This window comes from Echeneis naucrates, chromosome 16 (genome assembly GCF_900963305.1).
Source record: "Echeneis naucrates chromosome 16, fEcheNa1.1, whole genome shotgun sequence".
Lineage (NCBI taxonomy): Eukaryota > Metazoa > Chordata > Actinopteri > Carangiformes > Echeneidae > Echeneis > Echeneis naucrates.
In genome coordinates, this window is record NC_042526.1 from 23813437 (window position 1) to 23837724 (window position 24288).

Consider the following 24288-nt stretch of genomic DNA (forward strand, 5'->3'; position numbering starts at 1 on the left):
AATACAATGTAAGACTAATATGTTAGTGTAAACGAAATGAAAGGATATGTTCAAAGCTAAAATAAACTAAAATAAACAATTCAGAACATGTCAGCTGAAACACAAAAGTGTCATTGGGTTGAACTCACAGTAGACAGTAGCAAACTCAACTCCAGATTCTGGCCTCCGTGCCAAGTATAGTTTCCCCTCATGAACAAGAAATTACTCTCACTCTCACTATTACGCTGGTGCCAAACCCAAATATTTCCCACCTGACTCAACCAGGGCCCATCCAGTGAGTTCAGGGGGTCTGTCAACTTTGGCAGATCACAATCTCCCTATATCGACAGTGGTTAGACTTTTGAAGGAGGATGAAATAATTCCTGAGAAGAAGCAGCAACCTTTGCCAGGATCTTTTTTCCACATTTCCTTTGTACAAAAACAGGCATGTTATGGATTCCGCAGGTGGCCTCAGCTCATTCCCGTGGACCTTGGTCAGATCAGGGCAGGGTCTCGCATTTGCTCCTGTTGTCATGTTCATCTGAGTGTGTGGGCTTAGAGCGAGGACGTTGTGTGAAAACCGTCTTTCCTTCGTCAAAAAGCTATTTGAGGCCTGAGACTTGGTGTCAGGATTTAAGCCCATAATGCCTGACCCAAAAAATTATGGACAGAACATTTGAATTTTTTGCATCTCTTTCGCTTTTATTTTTCCAACAGCATAAATCTCATAAATGTATGTGTCAAATATGATACGCACGGCATTACAGGGTTAAGGTTTGAGGTGGATTAAGTTATAGTCAAGGTATGGTTTGGGATTACTATCACAGTGGTGATGCTGGAGTTTAAAGGCTGAGAAGGCAACTAAAATGATTTCTGGTCATTTTTTTTTTTTAATAAAATCAAACAATTTTTGAAATTTCATTATTTTAATTTTAATCCTGATTATCAGGCAGGTTGCTATGTGTGCTACATTCTGTCATTCATGTACCTTAATGCATCCGATAATTTTGGTCTATATTCCTCTAAATGGGACCATCATTTATTAAATTAACATTATATTGTATTGAAGGAGACCTGAAACTAGAGACCGAGAACATGGACTCATTAGGAAAACATTCACTGGGGTGATAAATCAAGTGAGAAGTAGGAACATTTTCACAGAGACTTCAATAGTCTGACTCCTTTTACAACCAGTAAAGTCGCTCCCGATGGCTATTAGATAGAATGCAGGCTGAAGCCCTTCAGTTTTACATACAGATGTGAAGGTAACAACTAAAACATGACACTTAGTTTTTATCTGAATATACAATTGATGCTCTTCTAGGTTTATTTTAAGGACAATGGAGAAGTTCTATGGCATGACACCAGAAGCTGGAGGAGGGTTTATGATGGCTGCAGCCCCCCGGACACGGGTTAGGTTTCTGATGGCATTCTCTAAGCCTCTGTTGCACAGCCAGAGTAGCAAAAGCGAATTTATGTGTTTGACGTGTGTGTAACTGAAGGAGAAAGAGAGAAAAAGATACGGAGACTAACAGACAGACCCAGGATCTGGTTTCTGGCCTCTGTACTGTATATTCCAGTAGAGGTTGCACATTCCTGAGACAAGACCACATGACTGCAGGGCTGGGGGTGTGGGGGATCGGGAGAAACCATTGTTGGGCTAAACTAACCCAAAGATCAGATGGGGGGGTGGAGCCGGGTAGCGTAACAGACTATCTGTGCAGCATTTCCTCCCTCAGACAAAAGACCCTGCAGCCACGAGCAGGGAGCTGGACTGAATTCAAGTTTACACAGAGCCATCTAAGGCTGCGGGGATGGAGAGATTAATGAAAGCTGCTGAATAATAATGATACTACACACTGTGATACACATCAGAGCTGGCTATCTGGGTCAGCTGAGGCATCCTGATGGTAGAATTCACAGACTCCGTCCACAGGGCTGGAAGGACAGGGTTGTGTCACACTGTTGCTTGGCTTGGCAGGAAACAGGAAGTTGCAGAGGAAGACCTCTATCAAAGGAGCCTCAGACAGAAGAGGTGGGGGATGGGGGAGAGCCATAACAAACTCCCCAGACAAGCTCCAAAGCATGTACACACAAACACAGAACCTGCCCTGCAGCCAAAGGACAGTTGGCTCCACTACACCTTCATGAAACTGACTAGAATTCACTCCACCCCTCATCCACAGGCCCTTTGGCCATTACTACTGAAGAAAAGAGTTCCAAAAACTGCTAATGGTGGTGGTGGGGGGGGGGGGCAAGTGGGCAGGTGGGCAGGTGTTTCATTATGTTACCACGTGATTACTGAAAAGGTCACCTCAGCAAGTTTGTAGGGCACAATGAGCCTCTCTCCGACAGTCACAGTTTTCCTGGTCGTCAGCGCTTCAAGTAGCATCTCCTCTTTCACCTGGAAAAAGAGGAAAATACAATCAGGGACAGGGAAGATGAAGATCAGAGGGATGTGGATGAGTGTCACTGGGCACAGAAGCAGAAGTTTAGCCGAGTATCATTTCATCACCAGAAATGACTTTCTACAAAAATCTTCAGAGGCCACAGAACACATTAAATAACTGAATAATTGTCCACATGAATGATGAACAAATCCCTAAAACCAAAGTAAAACAAGTTCCCCTTCATGCTCTTTAACATTTATAGCAAGGCCATACACTGTTACCAGAAGGCCAGGACTCTACAGTAAACACCCAACATGCTGAAAATCTATAAGCTGCTCTGTAGCTGATTCCAACTTCTGACAAAAACTTCCTTTTCTTGTTATATCTGACAACAATAGTAATTTGGTCAATGTGGCCTTGAGATTTTCACTCAGAAATCTATTAAAGGAACAATCCTCCAGTTATGTAGAAGCATTTAATGTGTGACTTCTCATAATGAAGAGAATTGCACTGCTTGTTAAAATGATTGCATTATATTATCTTTTGTGGATATAGAAGGAGCTAAGAGCAGAAAATACAAGGTCTTATGCCATCAGTGTCAACATATTGAATTACTTCAGTTGCACATTGTATTAGCTGAAGCTCGTGCTAAATGCTACAGTGGTACATGTTCTGGGATGACACATGCCATTTGTACAAAGAGAAGTGCCTATTCCTTAAAAAGTTTTGCATGTCTTTATTTTGTTACAAAGGAGAGCTTGTACCTATATGCATACACCGCCTGTTTTCAGAAACTGAGCCTTAAAGCTGGCCATCTGGACTTTTTGATGCCACACCAAAGCAGTGATCACCCTCAGGCCATGCCCCCCAGGTCACACCCCCGAGGTCCCCGCCATTCTTTGATAACTGGATTTGGTTTCTTGTTTTTATCTGAAATCTGCGACAATTTCATGAAATCATTGAAGCGTTGATTTTATGATTTTCACTCGCAACGTTTCCCACAGTACAATCAGCCTCAACGGCCTGATTAATGTGCATGTCTTTCAAACTCCATGCCCCCCAGTCTGTTAAAACCATTGTCTCTATGTGTACTTTTCAAGCAGAAGTTTGACTGCATTGAGCAGCCTGAAACAGGAGATACCGAAACAAACGTTTGTCTTAAAACCACAAATATCTGCGTATGGATATCAACACTTCAGATTAAATACTGGAAATCACGACGTGTTTAATCCATAGCCTCCTAAACTGACCATTCATTCTACTAACCTGAAGCGCATATCATCCCTGTTGCCTTTGATTAACATAGCTGGCCAAGATTAGCAGGTCTGAGGACACATACAGTACAACACTATGGCCTTGCATGCAACTTTACACAGACTTGGCCCAGACAAACCTTTGATGACAGGGCAACAGTGGGAGAAGCAGATGTCTGCACACATCTCCTCCATCTACAGGGATTATGGGAGTGGGCCAAACAGCTGCTGGCCTGAACCACGTGTTTGCAAGTGTGTGTGAGCACATGTGAGGGCATGTCTTTGTGTCGCTGTCTGATTTGTTCACATATAAAAGACAAGGGTGACAACGTCATTGTTGATACCATTATGGCCCTATTTTTGTCAGATGCTGACTTTGTCGAGGCTTTGACATAAACACACAGGACAGAAAAAGAGGGAGGACTGCATTTGAATGTGTGGAGGGGTGATGGTGGCATAATCAGACTTCATTTCACACTGCCTGGTAATCCCTCCACTACGAGCAAAGCCTATTCTGCAGCCTGGTGATTGGTCTTTAGCCACTACATTTTCCTGTATTAGTCGCTTGGTAACAGGCTTGCTGCTCTGTCTGTGATCACAGCTCCAACGCCATCACACACACACATTTATGAGCTTGGGTTTGGGATCAGTGAATCTTTGCATAAATTAACTTTTTTTGACTTCTTCCTTTTTTGCGTGTGACAAATTCTTCTTATTTATATTTTGCAGGCAAACGCACATCAGAGACTGACCTTTAGCACAGGTTCCTCCTCTCGTATCTATACAGAATACAAAGCTTCTCAGTGTCTCACGATCTTATTTACAAATCCCAAAACAAACCTTTGAAATGTCAGTAATTGCTAGAGCCTCAATGTCATTAACACCACCAAGGTCACCTTGAGTAAAGCCATGAGAGAGCAACATCAACTGTTCATATCTATATTCGTGCCACATCAACGTCATGAAAGAACAAAGTAGTGACTGCAAACACTCAGCTGTCAGTCTGCTGCTGCTGCTGTTAGTTGCTCATTAGCTCATAGCAAGCAAACTCAATAAACACTACCACGGTGTTCAAACATTATTATATGAGCATGTAAATGGTTGTTTAAATGCTCTGCTTGTTCAACATAGAACCATATCAGCATATTTGGATTATGTATACAATGTGTTCGTGAGGTATCCGACGACAGAAACTTTTGGTCAGGACTGGATTTCTCTGTAAAAAAAAACACGTGCTTTTAGCATTAAAATACCAAATTCAGCTTTTAGAGGGATTTGTGCTCAGACTGCTGTCCAGTTGTGCAGAAATGTTCTGGTCAGGTTAAATCACTCAACTCCACAGCTCAGAGGATGTAGTCTGTCAGCCGTCCATCAGACCCTATGAGCTCTACTTCCTCTTCCAGTTCCACCTCCACAGGAAGCTGGAGCTCCCAGCCAGTTTCGTTCCTATTCATACTTCAATCCACACTCGTGCCAATCAGTTCTCCTTGAGAGGTGCTTCACATTAGTGGCAGAGAGGGTGTTGAATCACATTTCATCCTGTCCCCAATGTTGAATCGTTTTTTCATGCAAAGTAAGAGTCTTCTATACTCTTTCTCAGACAAAGCTACATTTAGCAAACCTCAATGGCCTGCTGTGTTTTAGCCATTTAGCTGGTCTCACTCATTGCAAAGGGTTTTCAAATGAAGTCATACAGCATCCATAAATCATGAGAAATATCTGTCTGGTCTGAGCATATGCAATGCAAGCTTCCTGCAAATTAAATTTATCTCTAAGGTCAGTGTAATGTAAAAGAAAGAAAATTTCCCTTTTTGTGTAAATTCGCATGGAAAATATTTTAAAATGTATAATATATGAAGTTTTTATCAATAGCAGTGATAGCAGCATGATAAAGTCATGACCTAAATCTCCCGACAGTTTCCCATTAATTGACTCCTCCATCAACCCATGAGAACAGGTTTCGGAGCAAAGTTTCCGACAAAACAGGTAAAATGCCATCAAAATGCTGTTTAAATGTGAGTCTTTCTTTGTTGAAGTTCACAAAGTTGTGTTTTGGTTTTCTTTTCTTTCTTCCTCTCCACTTCAAGAATGTTTTATATGTCCCTCGGGAAAAATAGCCGCTGCCCCTGCACCAACTAACAGACATCCAAATAAACTTGAACTTAAAACACTGGTCCCCCTGAGCATGTGGCCAGCATGTGGCTCCAATCACGGCACGACCACTCTCTGCCTCTGCAGAGCCAAAGAGACCAGTGTGGATGTTAAAGGGGGGGCCTGTCAGACTCTCCACAGCCATAACATCCCGCAGCGCTGTTGACAGGAGTCTCCAGCACGCTTTGGACATTGTTTTGTCACTGACTCAACAAGCACATCCGGCTAATTGAAGCAGTTTGTAACTGGGACCGGGAAGTGACACCATCCCTCAGTCCTGAGCTAAATCAGAGCAGCATGGGGATGTTTGAGCTGTCCTCACAATGTGCTCTCATGGGCGTGTGTGGTCTGCAATTAGTTCCCAGAACTAACCCAAAGTCAGCCCAGCACCATAAATTTGTAAACGCTGTGTGGCACATTTTCACATGGTTTGTTTTTTGGACAATAGACTCTATACTTTCAGACCAGGGAGCAAATCACAGACACCTCTGAGCTGCAGCTGCAAAGACAAATATTTAATGACTGTAAGAATCCTATTTCATCTTACTTCATCTCATCTCTGAGGTGAGTGTAGGTCTTTGGCCTGAGGAAGCCTGTATTTATCAGCACTACCAGCAGAAGAGCAGCTCTATGTGTGACAAGTTCACTAAATGGTGAAAAGTGATAGCACAGAAACTGGAGAGTTTATTTAAGATTGGGGGATACACGCATACTTCCTGTCTTCAGTTAGGACAGAGAGATGGACTGAGCTGATCATTTTTCTAACCATAATTACCAGAGCCACATCAACACGTCACTATGCCTCCATCCAAATGATAATGAAAACAGAGCCCAGAGACAAAAAAAAATAAAGAAAGCTATTCCAAACTTAAACCATTTTCATCATCAGCACTACTTTAAACAGGAAAACATCTTCACTCCTCAATCAGAGAATGTTTTCTTCAGTTTCTCTCCAGAGTTCAATCTTTTCTATAGAGCAACATAGAGACACTAAGGGCCTGCACAATCTGACAAAGTTAACAACTTTTGTTCCTAAAAAAAGAGAAAATATGTGTAACTGAAGTTCTTAGATCATTGTTGACCCTCACAGCTGCTCAAAGGATCAGGCCTTTGTTAGAAGCTGGTTTGAGTTTCCCTCTGCTGAAGAAAAGTCTGACTGGACATCAGATCAGCTCCATGTTCGCTGAGCTGTTGACAGAATGAGCATCATTTACTGCTGCAGCACCAGCAGATCGGTTCATAAACTGAGATCAAGATCAGAACCGGACTTGTTCTGGTACCCTCACTGCCCTGGGTCTTCTAGGGACAGTTAATCTGGCTCTGTTAATTACCATGGTTACCAGTCAACTCTGGACATTAGAAGATTATTAGATGGTGGATACTTCCGTTGTTGACTAGATCGTGTGTGTGTTTGTGTGTGTGTGTGTGTGTGTGTTAAATGTGTGCGAGCGACTAATGGCCAAATGCAATGTGCTGCACATTGGCTGACAACATTTAACATTTAAGTATCATTTATTAGCTGCACTTAACGGCAGTATCTCCATGTTCTTCTAATTTTCACTTCTAAATATAGTAGTTATAACTTCAACGGACTTTATAAGATTAAGATTTTGTACAAGATTTTGTAGATTCAACTACAGCATAAAAATACTGCTTACACAATAGTCCATGATAGTGATCCATTAATAATCTACTGGAGTAATTATGCCACCGAATAAGAGCACTCTTAAATACAGTATTTGACTGCAGTGCTCTCTGTTTGCTTCTTGATAAAACAGATGCGATGCTGTAAAAATGTAATTCAAAATATATTTAAATGAGGAAAAGCAGAACTAGCAACAGAGACGAGATTCTGTGATCTATGAATAGTCTAGAGCTCTTTTCCTTCTACCTTATGACGATAATAACTGTTATAAAAATCACAGGTTGGCTGAATTTCATTTGAATTTTAATTACAGAGATCAAAAGCTGCCACGGAAAACACTAAACCTCTGATACCTGCAGAGGGTTACATTTCTAAAAGTCACCTTGAGTTTAGAGCGTCTTTGCTTCACAACGCTTTGAGCTGTGCGGTTATTCTCCTTAAACATAAGAAACTGAAAAAAACTTTACAAAAACACTTTTTCACAAAATGAAGGAAACAAAAACAGGCAAGTCAATTCCAACAGATTTTCTCCCATAATTACTCTTGGTATCAGTGTCTGTTGTGTTTCTATAGTACTTTGCACATGATGTCATTCAGCAGGTGATCCTGTGAGAATCAGTTGTTTGATGGGAAAACCCGCCAATGTGACGGCTCACCAGCGTGAATACTCTGAAAATAGCCTCTACACAAACGCTGTTTTGTAGAATCACTGGATGGCTGGACGGCTCTTTGGGACCTGAAGCACCTCTTAACTTCCACTGTCACCACAAGCTGTTCACGTATGCAGAGAGCCCTCAGCTTCTTCTCTTAAAGCCTTTTTGTAAAAGCCTCATATGAGAGGGAAGCGCAGACAGACAGGGCAGAGGAAAGTTTGCTTAGATGGATGTGAATTGTTTTTTAGAGTTCACCAAGTCCAGCAGGTTTTAAGTATCTCTGGTGCACATGTAATGGAAGAGCTTCGGGAGGCTATATGGCAAGAAAGTATTTAGGGAGAATAAATAAGCCCTGTGGTAAAGCCTTGTTCCCATTCTTCATTTTTATTATCTGTATTTTCAGTGTTTCATTTCATTATTAAGTCAATGAGACACAATCTACTGTATTTTTAACTTGTCAGTGTTGATCGCCTGGATATTCAGATGAAAACCAGATGATGAGCAGAATACATCTTGGAGTGGTGAAGCTTGTGCTGAGAAAAAGGCTGCATCACACTCTCACCTCCAGCAGCTCTGAGACAATGGGCAGGACCTCTGGGTTGCAGATGTCGATCGAATCGTCCCTGTAGGTCTTCTTCTTGTAACGGATGTTTCCCAGGTGGAGGATTGCTGACAGCAGCGAGAAAATTCTGCCAGAGAACAAAGACATGTATTGTGAATACATTAATAACCACCCTGCTGACTCACTGAGCTGGATGGTCTCTTTAATAGGACAAACTTTGCTTACATCTAAGGAGTTTAACTAAATGACCTTACAGACAGTGACTGTTCATTCCTTCTGGAAAAAAGACAGTGAGAAAAAACTAAACCAGAAATGCAACATAATTAGAGCTGCAAGAGAAATCAAAATACAATCAGTATATTGTGCTATGTAGGATGAATATACAATAATAATTTCAGACACTGAGGAGGAATCATTCGAGTTCTGTCTGTGTGGGCATTGCTGAGGCCCCCGGATGGGTCTCTTTGGCTGTGGGGGTGCCTCAGTTGGGTTGGCTTGTCAGTTGGGTGGGGGTTGGGGCTTGGGGCATGCGATGGCGGTGGTGGTACTGGATGGCTGGGTGCTGGAGGGTGGGGGGCCCTCCTGTCCCACTCCTACATGTGCGATGGCACTCTGCACACAGGGTGGTGGGCCTGGGGAGTCGGGGCCCTGGTGATGGTCTCACTCATATTTAGTTTCACCTGCCAGCTCGTCATGAAGAACTGATGAATCCTGCCTTAAATGGGCTGAGCTGTTCCTTCCTTCCATCACTATGCACCCTATCTTTGACTCGGCTCCTCTGCTGGGACACCTTCACCTATCTGGCCTCCCAGCTCTCCAGAGATCTACTCAGAAACGCTCTGGACTCTCTTAATCCTGAGTGACGTGGCAGGAAAAGCACAGCATCCTTCACTCCACCACTTCCTACCAGCACCACCTGCTTCCCTTCTGCTTCTTCTCTGTCACATATTCACTGAGGTGTAGCGCTGCCCTCCCTGCCACACAAAGGTCAATCCACTCAATCAAGATCCCAGACTAGCTTCCAGGCTGCGGTGGTGATGGTCGCACACACACGCTGAAATAATTAAATATTTAGCTGCAAGACTAAAAGTGCAGTAATCTCATAAACAGTCGACACCCTGTGGTGCTAAACTATGAGGACAAATACAGACACACACACAACAAAGGAGACTCAGAGTTAACTTCATTCTGTGTAACCACGTCCGCTGAGCTGGTAATAAATTCACATTGAATGTGATTCCTGCTTATTCAGTCATCACATTTTCAAATTAACAGACTGAAAGACATAATCCCTTATGTAACAACACTTGTCGCTCTTCTTACTGTTTGCGCGTGGCGGGCAGGAAGCCAACCATCTCCATCGCCAGCTGCAGACGCTCAAAGTCATGTTTCAGATCTTCTCCCTCCACTGTGAAGCAGTCCTGCTGGTGTTAGGTGGAAACACAAAGACAGAAGACAGAAAGAGAAACATTAGTAATACCGGGGATGTGTAATCAATATATAAACACAACCTGTTTACTGAGTATCAGCACAGACGGAGAGGCTGAATTTGTGTGATTCTCAGTTTCACAGCTTGTTTAATATATATCATGTTGAGGCAGATGGTTGTTCATCATGAGCCAGTTCCTGTTAAAGGTTTAAACTTGCTTAAAGGAAAATATCATGAGCACTATGACCTAGAGCGAGCGTGAGGCTGTGTCTGCTAACGTCGTGGGAAACTTCTGCGCCCGATAAAAATATTTCAATAAAATACTTAGGGAGAATAAAATTAAACGTGAGGAAGCAAACAATCATTTTGCAGGTCGCAAGTATAAGATTAAGCCCAGGTTACAGTAAAAACAAGTTACAAGTCAGTCCTTTGTCTAGTCCGGCTCCATGTTCTCTTCCAAAAAACTAAAACCAAAAACCAAGAACTGGTACAGCCAAATTACAAACTCGAGGCTTCAAGACAGCAAGTCACAAACCAGTCGGTGACATCATGTGCCACTGCCCCTTGGTCTAGTCCCAAATGCTGTCCTCAATTTAGTGTTTCAAACCCTGAAGACACAGCTCAACATTTTTGTTCACCCTAACCCACATGGAAACATACATTTCCATCCTGCTCATGCAACGACATTGGCTGGTGTCAGAACCCTAACCCTCTGGAAAGACTGTCAGCCATCCAGATCATTTTATGTCTTAGACCTTTATGAAGGCAACTGGACTTCAATTTAATGTTATTTATATCGCGCCAAATCATAATATATAATCTCTCAAGGTACTTTACATTGTAAATTCAAGAAATCTAGAACGAGTGTGAGGTTACAGCAGAGAGAAACCCATCAGTATCCACCAAGAGCGAGTCCTTAATAACAGTGGAGAGGAAAACTCATTCCAATAGAACTTGACTCACGGAGCCTCACCTTTTGGAGCATGGATGTTTGTGAAGATGGCTTCTGAAGAAAGTCGTATCGCTTATTTAAATGAAGAGGAAATCAGTTCCAATTGTTGGGAATAGGGAGAATGACAAGTCATTCCAGGTCGAAGATCAAATTGGTCACTGGTCACTTCTTTCAAAATCCATTTTTAGAGCTTTGTGGATTGTGTTGTGATAAGTCATGTCCAGATGTGAATTATTCTCAAAGAAGAAGATCATGGGGCCACATCTCATGGCAGAAGTCATATATTTAGAATATTTAGTGGCTGAGGTCATTGTTTATACCACTGTGCAGAAACTAAATTGATCACAGGAGACAGGACATCATCATGGTCTGACTCAGATCCGGAGATGACGGTCATTCATCAGTCCAATCCAGTGACTTTGAAGTAATTAATGAAGGCAGCATGTTTTAACGTCAGGAAAAACAGGACCTCTTCAGGGGCCATTTCAGTTAAACAGATGCAAACCTGCTCTGTTAAGACATTTTATGGAGAAAAGCCGGCTAAGCCAACACAAGACAACATTCCTGCGCACCGGGGAAACACTGATATCATACAGTGACAGCCCATGAGCTTCTGTGTAAATGTGTTGAGATGCTAAATGAGTGAGCACTGCTGTTAAATGGGGGGGTTGGACAGCGAGGATGTGTGCGTCAGGTCAGCGTGTCTCTGCTCTGGCAACGAGGCCGTCTCAGGCTGTAATCAGCACACAGCACAGGGACTGGCCAGAGAGAGAAGACAGGAACCCATCTGCCTGCTCTACGCTCCTGCTCTGCTGCTCCAGCTTTTTCCTGAAGAGCCAACGAAAGGCAGCTTTCTCAACAAAGCTACAGTGAGACCGAGGAAAGCGCCAGTTTTCAAATTGTTTGACCTCACAGTGTGACATGTTGAAGGAAGTTGAGAAAATAAAGAGATTACTCTTGGCCAGTTGTGAGGGAATACTTTGGTTAAAAACCAAAACCTTAGCTGTTGGTATTAAGAACAAAAGAAGAGATTCCTTGAGTGCAGTAAAGAGTTGATGAAGAGAGGATCAGTTCGGTGTGAGATGATTCACACCGAACTGATTCAGGTCAGGAGACCTGCACATGGAGCTTTGTAACAGATCTCTCATGGACCAAGTTAAAAGTTATGTGCTTAGTTACTTACCGTTGACTTAATAATGATTTATGTCGCTGAGCCACCTGATCCATTTTGTGCCAGCATGCTTTGCCGTCATGAGACATTCCACATGACCCAAAACCATACACGCCCAGACAAGCACTGAATGCAAACCCACATCATCCAAGGTGCAGAACCAAACACCTGACTGCACACACCAGAAAATGTTTGGTCTTTGGGATCTTCAGTCAAATACATTTATTTAATTTTCTATTTTCAGCTCCAAATATTGCATCTGGAGTCTGTATACACTTTTTCACTGTTCAAAGTGCCGAGTGTCTCCATTTACTGCAGTGCACCCCGCCCAAATAGTAGAGGTCAAAGGTTAGATGGGCTAAAAGGATTGGTCAGGTGCTCAGACAGCTGTCAGGCTGCTGCCAAGGCCCCACCCCGCTCTGTGCTTGAAGACAGTGACATCATCTCCTTGAACAGTGGAGGCACAGACTGATGAAGTCATTGACTGACTCTCAAGAGAGAGACAGTGTCAGCAAACAGTCAGAGAGCGTGGTTGTGCAAGGCAGAAATACGAGAGAGAGAGAAGGAGGGAACAAAGAGAAAGAGAGAGAAGGGCCGCTGAAAAAGGACGAGACGGCTCAGTCACGTTAAAGGGTTTGTCCATTTTGGAGAACATATTTTTTGCCTTCTTTTGCAGGAGTGAGATGAGAAACTGTTCTGTAAAGTCAAGTGTAAACAACCTGTATCCAGTGAGAACAGGTGGCGTCACTGAAAGACTGCTCCGGCTGATCTGATAATTATTGTAGGAGGAAGCTCAGGAGCCACTGAAATAATCTATAATTAACTCAAACAAATTTAAGAGGAAGAAAAGAAATACTGAACTGTACACGATACATTAATTATTTATCCTAAAATATCATTTAAAATATGGTGGCAAATAAAACAAGTTGTGCATGGAGGAAACAGGCTTTGAATAGAGACTGTGGAAACAGCTGCTGTTTCAGCTAAAATACAGCATATGTCTTGTTTTTAACCCAAATGTTAATGTGTGAAACATTGATAGAGCGTTACAGTCCAGTCTTACTACGCAGTCGTTTCAATTATAGCACAAGATTTCACATATAGCTTCTGGCAGAATAGCACCAAACCTGGCAACCTCACTGTCGGTTTAAGTGAGAACTTTACTGTGAGACCGCCACAGTCTGGTCCAAGTCGATACTTCACTATAGCTGGATTGCATGTGCCAGTCACGGGAACAACAGTGTATGTGAATGACGCTGCTTTAGAGAAGTCACCGTGTTCACTCAGCCAGAGTCCAGGTGTAAAGCTGCAGTCGACAATCTAACATAAACACGTAATGTCTCCAACCCTCTCACCTCACTCTTGTAAGCATTAAATATTCTCATGAAAATCTTGTGGAGACTTTCTACCACACTCTCTCTATTCAAAAGTACTTTTCAGTACTTTTTTTTTTATTTTTTTAAAGTAGGAGACAAAGAGCCAAAGTGAAGAGGGAAATACAGTACGACTGCCCGCTGAGCTGTATTTACTCTGACCTGCTCCCGTGTCAAGTGTTTGCTCATCGGCAAAGTCAAAGTAACGTAATCTTCTATGAGGAGATACTGAATCCTTTAACCACAAAACAAATCCCACTGACCAAACATTACTCACTTCAGCTGGAAGATGGCAAGACAGTGGCAAGCTCCAGGAGCAGTGAAACAGCAAACACTAAGACACGCTCACACTCCACTGACCGCACACAGAGGGAAGTTTGTGATGTGAAATCGGGTGAAATGATGCTTTTTTTCACTGATTTCATATTTATGTTCCAGTTCAATATTTACTATGTTTTTGCATACACTTGTTAAATAAGAAGTCTCTATGGTAGTCAGAAGCTTGCATACTGACAGAGTCCAACCTTGTTTATATTTTCTTTTCTCTCTTAAAATTTGAATGATAAAGGAAGAGTTCACGTTAAGGTAATTTCTCTACAGTTTTCATGTGTCAGTACAGCCTAGATCTTTTCCACTGCGGTCACTTTAAGGCGGCTTCGTCAGATAAATAACACATTTATGGATGATAATATTCAGAGAGTAATTTTCTGTTTTTCCTTTCCTCTCTGACCTTGAATTGGACCTTGAATCCACTGCATATTGTTAAGATCTATTTCCTGCCCTGCACTCCGTGCCATTTGTCACATAACCAACATGGATATTCTCGGTTTTTTCTCTTTTTGCCAGTATTTATTATTCCTGTATACAGTCTGTGGAGATGTCCCTGTGTTGTTATCTGTTTAAAGGTCCAATAGAAATAAAGTGTACTTGAACGTAAAGTCCTTAACTTCCCTTTAAAGATGGTGGTTTCCAGATTTGACAACATCAACCATTTCCCTACAGCAAAGAATCCAAAGCCAAAACTTGTTTAAAGGGATTCCTTTTAGTTTGAACTGAAGTCCCTTCAAATTTCTGATATACGTATATAAAAGTCTTGCAGTGGACATTAAGTTACCGATTAGTTAGTTTAATGTTCGACATCCAGATGCAAGATCCTGAATATCAATTCATGAGATTAAGGCTTCCCTTCAAACCCTTTGGAGGCAATTCCTTTGTGGAGCATGAGCAGCTGAGGTCAGGTCAGGTCATCCCCATCTTTAGTCCAGCTTAGTAAAAGCAGATATGTGTGTGTTTGTGTGTGTGTGTGTGTGTGGACAGCAGAGATAGGAACATGACCACGACTGCCACCAGAGACACAGAGTTTAGCACGACACACCCATGAAGCACAGATGCACACAGACAGCTAATCATCCACATGATACTGACCAGCTCGCTCTCATAGTAATTGTCCCAGTGGAGTTTGTGCGATTTCTTTGTCATCTGGAAGCAAGGTGAGAGCGGGGGTTAAGGAAGGCTTGGTTACACAGGAATACGTACACTTTCAAGAAAATGAAGAGAATGAAGGAGATTACACATGCTGTTAAAAGTGGGAGGAAAAGAGTATAATCCTCACACACACAAACAAACACACGTGTGCACGGCTGCAATAATTGGATCCATGATGTGACCTAATCAGTGATAATGGCAGACACAACGCCACACATCCTTAATCAGTGTCTGTTCCTGGAGACATCACCGAAATATTCAGCTCTTAACACAACTGGACAACAGGAAATACTCAGGAAAAGTTTAACACTGACACTTCATTTTTAAAAACAAGCTTCTTTGTGAAGATGAAGTGTTTTCTGTTGCTATAACCATCATCACGATGAGATACTTCTTTATGGAAACTTTGGGAGGGGGCAGCATACAGAAAAGAAAAGCGGTTGTGTACAATAGACCGACACATCATCAGATTTTAATGTGCTGCATTAGCATCATTTGGAGTCATATTTCTATCACCTGATGAGTTTAAGACACGAAACATTCACTCTGACTTTAGCTTGTTTTGGTCTCTAGCTGCCTGTCTGCTGCCTGCTGGGTGGACAGGCTGAGGTCAGTGGGGCTTTTTACTGAACACAGTGACTGCATGCTGCAGCTGAGACTGACTGAGCGGGGAGGATGAACCAAAACAGGAAAGCTGTGGCTCAGACAACAACAGGGCCTTACTATGAAGCTGGTGTGAGGCTCTGCAGAATGACGTGATATTCGTGGGTCACTTCGTCAATATGTGTGCGGCCACTTTCAGATTGTCAAACTGTTTCCATGTTGTGGTTTGATAGCAATTGATTATAATCCCTTAAAGGACTTAAGCCAGTTCCACTGCTCAAAAACCGACACAGTGGCAGACAACAAAACCCATCTTTGAGAGGGAAGAGAGCTAAATATGGATTATCATTTTTGCTCCTTTGTGACACTGTTTGTGTAAGGAGTGTGAGTGCCACACATACACAGACACATACAAACGACAAATGTGTGCACACAAACACATGCGACCATCGGCACCCCCCTGCACGAGAGCAAACCAATGCCAGATTAGCTCCCTGAGTCTTGCTGTTGCCATGGAAACAGAGCTGCATAGTAACAGTGAGCCAACAGCAAAGTAGGCGGGGGTTTGTTGTTGTGAGGATTTATGGAGGACAAAAAATAAAAAATGAAAAAATAAAAACTGTTACTTTTTTGGGGCTCAATGCTAGAATAGATGAACAAAGACAATGTTTTGTTGTGTCCCTGGTGCACAGCCATGTGAGGGGGGAATCTGAATCATGCACACATCTGCTGCTAACTGCAAAAGATGCACACGTGGGGGCTTCTGGCATGTACACAAGCATGAAAACACTAACATACTAACACACACACACACACAGGGTTGAAATATTTTGGGCTGATGCAACACTTGTGTGCTCCAGTTATGATTAATATGTGAATGTGATCCAACAGAAAGAAAAGGAAGGAAGAAGACAGAGATACTGTCCGTCATCTTCCTAGCTGGGATCTATCTTTCTACAGGGTGCCCTGCCTTTCTCACATTTGAGATGGATGTTTATCATTTTATCAGAGGGAAGGGTTAATTTGTCTATAAATCTTCCTCAAAATGTGTCCCTCACACAGCAAAGCAATCTTTGTCTTTACCTTGGTCCAAATGTAAATTTAACCACAGAGCCTGTTACCATCGAACAGCTTTTCATTTAATAAGCAATGCAGCTTTAGGATCTTTTCAACTGCCGTTATATGACGTGCACCCAAACGGATGTGAGGACAAGCAGCTAGAACTTTGTCAGCTCTTTGCCACTTTGAGGTTTATGACTGACTGGAGATGAGATGAAGTCTTTGCTTCATGAGGAATATTTGCATGTTGGTCAGGAGTCACGAGTGTAGATTATTGTCTGGGACTCACTGGCAGAGGTGATTAATCATTTTCAACAAGTTAAAAACACATATTTGATCAAATAGCTTGTAAGTGATTCACCTGATACTGCATTTAGTATGAGTTCTTAACGTCTATAACCAGCACACAATGCAGGATTACATGAAGTTGTTGACCATCAATACTGCATGTCTGGATGTATAGGCATTGTGGGAAATGCTGCTAATAAATTAGCAGGACTATTCAAGAGCATTGTGGGATTTTGGTCTAAATATTATTTGAAAATACTTAATTAGATTAGTCCAAGACATTGTCTGACTATTTTAACAAGTCAACATTTGTCACAACAGGAAATGCATCATATCACATTAGATCCCATATTCTGTTTGTGATCTGTATTTCTGATGTCTGCACCTTTCAAAAAGTATTGAGCATCCATTCTGAAAAATGTAATCAACACATATGGGACATTTCGTATCAATTTAAGTATGCAATGTGCATATTGTGCATGTGTGTTAAATTGTGCACTACAGGCAGTGGTCTGCATGGCTCCCCATCTTAAAGCAGTATAGATCATGGATGAATGAAACAAATCCAGTTTGATCTTTAAGGAAACACCAACAAAAATGTTCAGGAATAGATATTTATGCTTTGACGACGTTCTGTTCATATAGATGTGTACTTTGTGCATGTGTGTATGTGTGTGCGTGTGTGTGTGCACAGACCTGGTTGAGGTAGTGATATTCCTCAGGTTTAAGTAGGTGGAAGGTCTTCCTCTCCTCTTCGCTGGCTCCAGCCAACAGGTAGTAGAACACATGGTAGTTCCTATGGACACACAAAGATAACAACTCAGAGGGTATGATCACACAAAACAGAACAAAACATTTTTCCTGTGGTGATTTTTCGATTACTCTCAGTTCCCTGAGAGGTGAAACTGAGGACGAGGCTTTCACGTCTCCCTGCTTCACTGAAACAGAGCCAGAGGACGAGACTCATAAAAAAAAAAAATGGTCCATAAAGCCGCAACGTGGAAAAAATAGGTCACACCTTCGACCTGGTAGGTTCGCATTTCAAGTCAAACAAAGCAACAGTGTGGTGTGTGGGCTCGGGGTACGGGCCCCTGATTAACCGTGACAAAGGCCGGGGCCCTGGCAGCACACGGAGAGGTAATTCTATTACAGCTAGAAACGAACTGCACATCTCTGCACAAGACACTGAGAGGTTGATGGAGTGCTGCAAAGTTAGCAAGTCCACAGAGGATATTAAAGAGTCCCTGAGTGGAACTGGCAGATGAGTGTCAGCTGGACAGGCATCAATCCTCTGAGGTTAGTGTTTCAGGAGTAAAATAAAAATGAAGCCATGCATTGCTTGTATGAAGTGTGGCTCCAACATTTCCATGATGATTTTTCAAACATAATAGAACTTCATGATGGGCAGGAGACATCCTCAGTGAGGTGTGCTCACGGGAGGCAGCTTAAAACTGCCCTAAACAACTGATGAAGTCATCACCGTGGAAAAAAGTTGGTTTTCCATCAGCTGTGTCAATGGTGGAAATAAAGAAAGGTTAAAAAGTCATGATCTCCAGAAGGAACCTACCTGTTCTATATCTGGTCAGAGCCACGATTTGAGTGTCTGTTTGTGCATATTGTTAGGCGTCAGCCTGTGTTGGGGAACTGTGACAGCTGACACAGGAGCAAATGAATATTATTGGACTGAAAATGTGTGACATTGTTATGAACATGTGATGAATAGATATGATTCAGTTGTCTTGACACTGTAGTCTTCTGGAAATCTGAAATTATGTGCTTGGTTTACAGGTGCATCCAAAAAATTTGAATATCCTGGAAAAGTACTTTTTTTTTTTTTTTTTTACTTTCATATTTTCTTAATTCATTACACAGAGTTAGATATTTCAAACCGCTACAATTTCATTTGGGTAATTAAAGCTTACAGCTCATGCAAATCAAAATCCATTTGGAGTTAGGTTAGGTTCCATTAGCAGTATTGTTGCTATGAACGGCTGTTCCCACAGGAATATGAGTCAAATTAGGTAACCAATCTCACTGACAAAGATGGCGTGTGATTAAACAAAGAGGTACAAATACAAGGTTGTTTACTGCACAATAAATGTGCAGTTTTCCAACAAACTGTTTAACACGTTCTCTACCCTACAGCTGACTTTAAATGAACATTAATGTTCTTCCCCCATTACGACTCTAACAAACGGTTATTATATAATCTTTTGAGGATACTGAAATATTCATAATTTCCCCTCTCTCAGCTCCATGTACTACAACAATTCAGGTAAATAATTCATGACCTGAACACCTAAAATAACTCTCATTGAACATTTCCTGGTAATGAACATTGAATGACTTTCCAAAATTAGTGGACCAGCTAGTCAGGAGGCTGGTTGGCTTCAGAGCCCACAGTGTGCTGTATGAACACAGAGACAGATCAGGTAGCCAGATAAACCGTGTCAGGGCAGAGGGCATTTGTTATTTCCCTTAATGAAGCCATTACCAACTGGTCTGCGAAGGAAGAGCCTGAACCACTGACCCCAAGCAACAGCAGATAAAAACAAGTCTGGGCCTAATGCAGCATTTCACACCCATGTTTCTGTCAGATCATGTGCAGCTCTTCCAGAAATCAGAATCAGGCGTTTTTCAACAGGAGCATGTTGACCAACAAGAGAAAGACGACAGAGGAATAGCTGCGGGCCTTGTGTGCAAGATGCAACAAAGATTGTTCACTTGTTTCACATTGACACAGTTTTCATTCTCCTGTCAATTGCAATTATTCAAGTATGGAGTTGCATTCATTCGTCCATTGGCTTGTTTACCATGTGATGAAGTGAGGCCAGTGCATTGTTGGTGCGACAGTTAATGGAAGGTGGACAAAACTGAACAACAGCCTGGTTAGGTCAGTTGTGTTTCATTGACATTTAAAGGCATATTTCTAAGGGAGAACTGCAGAGTATTTATATTTTACTTTTATCACCTAAAAGCCTACAGACATTTGCACTACGAGCGTCAGCCCATGTGCTCTGCACTGTTAAAACAGATTACAAACTGCATTTTAATATTAAGTGTTATAATTTCTGAAACAATTGTAAATACGTGTAAACACACATCATACGACAATATCTACAAGTATAATGTAGGTAAGACTGTTTGTGATGAGTCACATTTACATAGTGTGTAAAGATACTGGGGATGGTTTAATCAGTGATTTAGAGAACTATACAGTGCAGCGGTTTGGCCCATGAACACGTCACTAGTACGTAGTTGTCATGTGGCTTTTGACAAAAATACAGTGCAGCTTGATTTGAGTGTGAGAACACTCAGGTTGTGTTTATAAAAATTTTACTGGTGTCCCGTCTGGAAGTTACATGGTCTGTTTTTTCTTGTGAATTTCTGTGAGTCAGACGAGAGAAGCTGAGTTCACAGGGGTGAGGCATGGAAAATCAAAACAGCTCTTTATATTCTTTGGCCAAAATGAACATAAAACAGTCCTGACGTTAAAATAGATCCAGATTTGTTTTTCTTTTTTTTAAACCAAAGTTCTGCTTTACTTCACCTTTCACCTGTCCTGCACCTGCACTGACGCCACTTCAGAGAAACAGCGTGTACAGTAAAAACGAAACTCTGTGTTCTCAACTTACTTTGTTATTATTTTAATAGTTTTCCCATTTTAGTTTTTTATGACTTAAATTTTATTACTTTTCATAAATTCACTCCATCATAAAAAGAAAAGAAAGAAACAATAAACATATCAAGCCCACACAAACTCAAAAAAAAGGAAAATTTTAAAAGTCAAGAAAACCTGTCTGGTGTCCACAGACCCAGAGTCATACTACTATAAAATAAACATAAAAAATAGGTGTACGTGCTCTCCTCTCCCCCATTCAATCAAAATTCAGTCCTTTACACTGACACTGCCCATTTATGGTGTCTTCCTCCCTGGTTTATCATTTTCACAGTCATTTCACGGCAATGATCCAGCCCTGCGCCAGCTACAACGCATCGTCAGCTGTCAACACCAGGATAGGTCGACATGTTTAGTGAGAACTATTTAGATATACATTATACCATGTGCTACTGTCCATGTGCTGACTTTAAATTCTGTCAGGATGCCTGGAAAGCATTGCCCCCCCCCCCCCACCCTGGCTTTTCCCCTGCTCTGGGGTCGTAAGCATGGAGCCTGTAAGAGAAGCGACTCACCGCTGAAACCAGTTTGTGGTTTATCAATCAGCCTGCCTGCTGTCCCACCACCTCTCTGTTCCAGGTCTGAGCTGTCTGGGAGGTCCTGTCTTTAGTTACTACCCTATCAATATGGCTGCCAGGCGCTGTCATCAGGGTGAAACAGACACCTCAGGCCAAGCAGGGTTAGAGGGATTAGATGGCCATTGGAGGATTTCACCTTGTTGTTTCTTTCCTCCCCTGAAAAAGACTGTTTTTCTCTGTTCTCCCTGAGAGAACTATGGAGTACATGTGTGTGTCTGTGTGTGTTTCTCTCTCTCTCCTTCTGTGTTGTGTGTGTGAGAGATAAGTGATTCAAACACAGTGAGAAGAAATTGTGTTGTTGCACTAAACAGGATCACAACTATTCTCCATGAAATGTTCTCATATTCCCGTAAATTCCTGAATTAAAGTACAACTGGCTCCTGTTTGTATAAATGAGCAAACTCAGATGGTAACCTGATATCTGAGGAAGGTGGGGGGACGATTTCAGACTGATGCGTCTTCAGCTGGCAGAGGAAATGAAGATTATTGAGTATTGAGTTTCTTAGCGGAGCAGAGATATGGATTTGACCTTTTATCTCTCAAATTAGCAGAGATACAGTTTTTTTTTTAAGGAAGAGCATGGCCCCAAATTCACAAACCATAACGGGGCCACAATGAGTTTAAAAGGCACGTGCACACAAAGACAGATACTGTTATGTCACCCAGCACCTCTCCATTTTTACATGCCTTTATATTGTCTTATATGAATGTCAGCCACTTCAATTGACCAATGATGGCCCTCTCTGTTCTATATTTAGAAAAAATTTTTCCGGTGGAAACGTGCAGAACTTGCAAATGAGCTCATGAATCACTCCAAGAAAGACATAAAACCAGAGAGGCCTGAAATTGCAAATGGCGTTGTTAAAATAAATGCGTTAACTTATATTTTTACTGTCACCTGTTTTGTTTAATAATCAAAACATATGTTGATGAAATCCTTGTCAAATCTTCAAACTACAACCTAACTTCTAGGTGAAAGTCTGACCATGTGAGCACGTTAGCAGTGTGTTCAGCGCAGTGTGTGTCCTTCAACGTCACAACATGACTGAGCACTGCGCCAAACTGCAGGAAATACAATCAGCCACAGCGGTGAATAGTTTTTGCAGAACATTATGAAGTCTCAGAGAATATGACCTTTGACCTAAGGATATAAAATGCCATAACTACGTTTTATCCTGACAAACATTTGACTTAAGTCGTGTAATCATTGTGAATTAGTGAGTTCTAGCCATGTTTGAGAAGTCACGGAAACTTCATCTTTAACCTCCTTCTTTAATTTGACCACCTCTTAAGTAAAAATGAGTGTTTGTGCCACATCTAAAGAAATTCCCTCAACATGGTCATAAAATATCACATTCATTAGGACGAAAATGTGTTTTTTGAGTTCACCAGGAATCTCACTTTTGACCTTTAACCTCCACAATCTAATCAGCAGAGTTTATATGAGAAGAGGTGGTGAAAAAATAACGCTCTGACCCTGGTTGTTGCCACCAACTCGATCAGTGACTCCAAACTAGGCCTGAGACCTGAGTCCACTCACCTCTCATTGTGTTCCTGGTACACCAGACGCGATTTCTCCAGCAGGTACTTCTCCACGTAGGCTCTGAAAACACCACAGAAATTCACACATGGTTACTAATGCACGGCCATTGAGTTTACAACATACAGGCAAGAATTAAAATGACATTTTGACAAATAAGAAAGCTCCAGCAATGAAAATACATAAAATACATAAACCGAGCCACACAATTGATTTTAAACTCTTTGAATTTATAACATACAATCTAAATGACTTAATATGATCCCATGTGATCAGTGTAGGATAATCAATGAAAGAGTATGAAATAAGATGCAATTTATTAGCAATTAAACATGAACTAATAACTGTCCAACCTGCTTTCGTGTATGCGTGTGACATGGCACGAGTTGTGTATATGTGTGTTGGTGTGCGTCTCACCCCCTGACGGTGCCACTCTCCTGGTAGTTGACCTGAATGAACTTGCCGAAGCGGCTGGAGTTGTTGTTATGGGCCGTCTTGGCATTCCCAAAGGCCTGAGGAGAAAATTGAAAGTCACATCAGGGTCAACATATCAACATGACATCCACTGAGACAGGTGATTATCGCCTGGTACGGCAGCGTGATGTTTCAGTAAACTAGAAATATGTGCATCTACTGTAATGACTTTAGGAGCTCATGGTGTGTGTCAGGTAACACCAAATGGATCAAATCACCAAAGAGGTTCAGAGAGGGGTCTGAAAAACTGAGGCAAACTTAATGATGGGAACTGAAGTGAAAAAATGTGTTGGGAGTAGTGGAAAAGCTACCAATCACAGCACTGTAAGAGAGGTCATGAGGCTCAGGGAAGGGGCCCGCAACACACACACAAATTCACACACTCAGACACGTCAACCATGCACGGAACTGCCAAATTCCTATGAAGGCAAACACACTGCAGAGCTGAAAACAGACACAGTCACAACTCATGGGAGTCAGTGGGCATTTCTGTAAAAACACACACACATACACACACTCTGTTTTCAAATACATACAGCGCACACAGGGAGTCCGTCATTAGAGGCCCCTGGAGGACTCATTCAGGTTCTCATTAGGAGTCTGAAGGGCCCCAATGCGGCTGGTTAGGAGAGGAGAGGAGAGGGGGAGGCACATTAAGAGAAAAAGGGACTTTGAGGAGATGCTGGAAAAGAAAGTGGGAGGATGCAATGGAGGTTGGAGGAAAGGTAGATTATCCAAGAAAAAGCAGATGATGAAAGGAATGAAGGAGTGAAGCAAAGAGGAGACAAGACAAAAGATGAGGAGAGAGGAAATGAGGACAGGATGGTGGATCAAAAACAAAGGAGAGAAGAATTATAAAAGAGATTAGGAAGAGGGGAATCATGGGAAAGGAAAATTCAGAGAAAGTAGGAGACATGAGAGAGGCAGAGAAAAAGATGTTCCCATTTGAGAGCTGCAGTTCACAAAAGCACAAAAGCAAGAGAGAAACTTCAGGCTGATGCAATCAGTATTTTGGAGTCATGAT

General features: G+C 41.9%; 1 protein-coding gene across 2 annotated transcripts in view; it reads right to left on the bottom strand.

The window, feature by feature from the left end:
- LOC115056247 (unconventional myosin-IXa-like) overlaps positions 1–24288 on the bottom strand; it is a 137929-nt gene that overhangs the window by 48400 nt on the left and 65241 nt on the right. For both annotated transcript variants that reach the window (XM_029522539.1, XM_029522538.1), the window contains exons 3-9: positions 23208–23302; positions 22791–22853; positions 17690–17789; positions 14984–15037; positions 9957–10057; positions 8634–8760; positions 2294–2383 (exon numbers count right to left, since the gene is read on the bottom strand). In XM_029522539.1, the coding sequence (XP_029378399.1) occupies positions 2294–2383; positions 8634–8760; positions 9957–10057; positions 14984–15037; positions 17690–17789; positions 22791–22853; positions 23208–23302 (630 nt within the window). The remainder of the gene's footprint in view (positions 1–2293; positions 2384–8633; positions 8761–9956; positions 10058–14983; positions 15038–17689; positions 17790–22790; positions 22854–23207; positions 23303–24288) is intronic.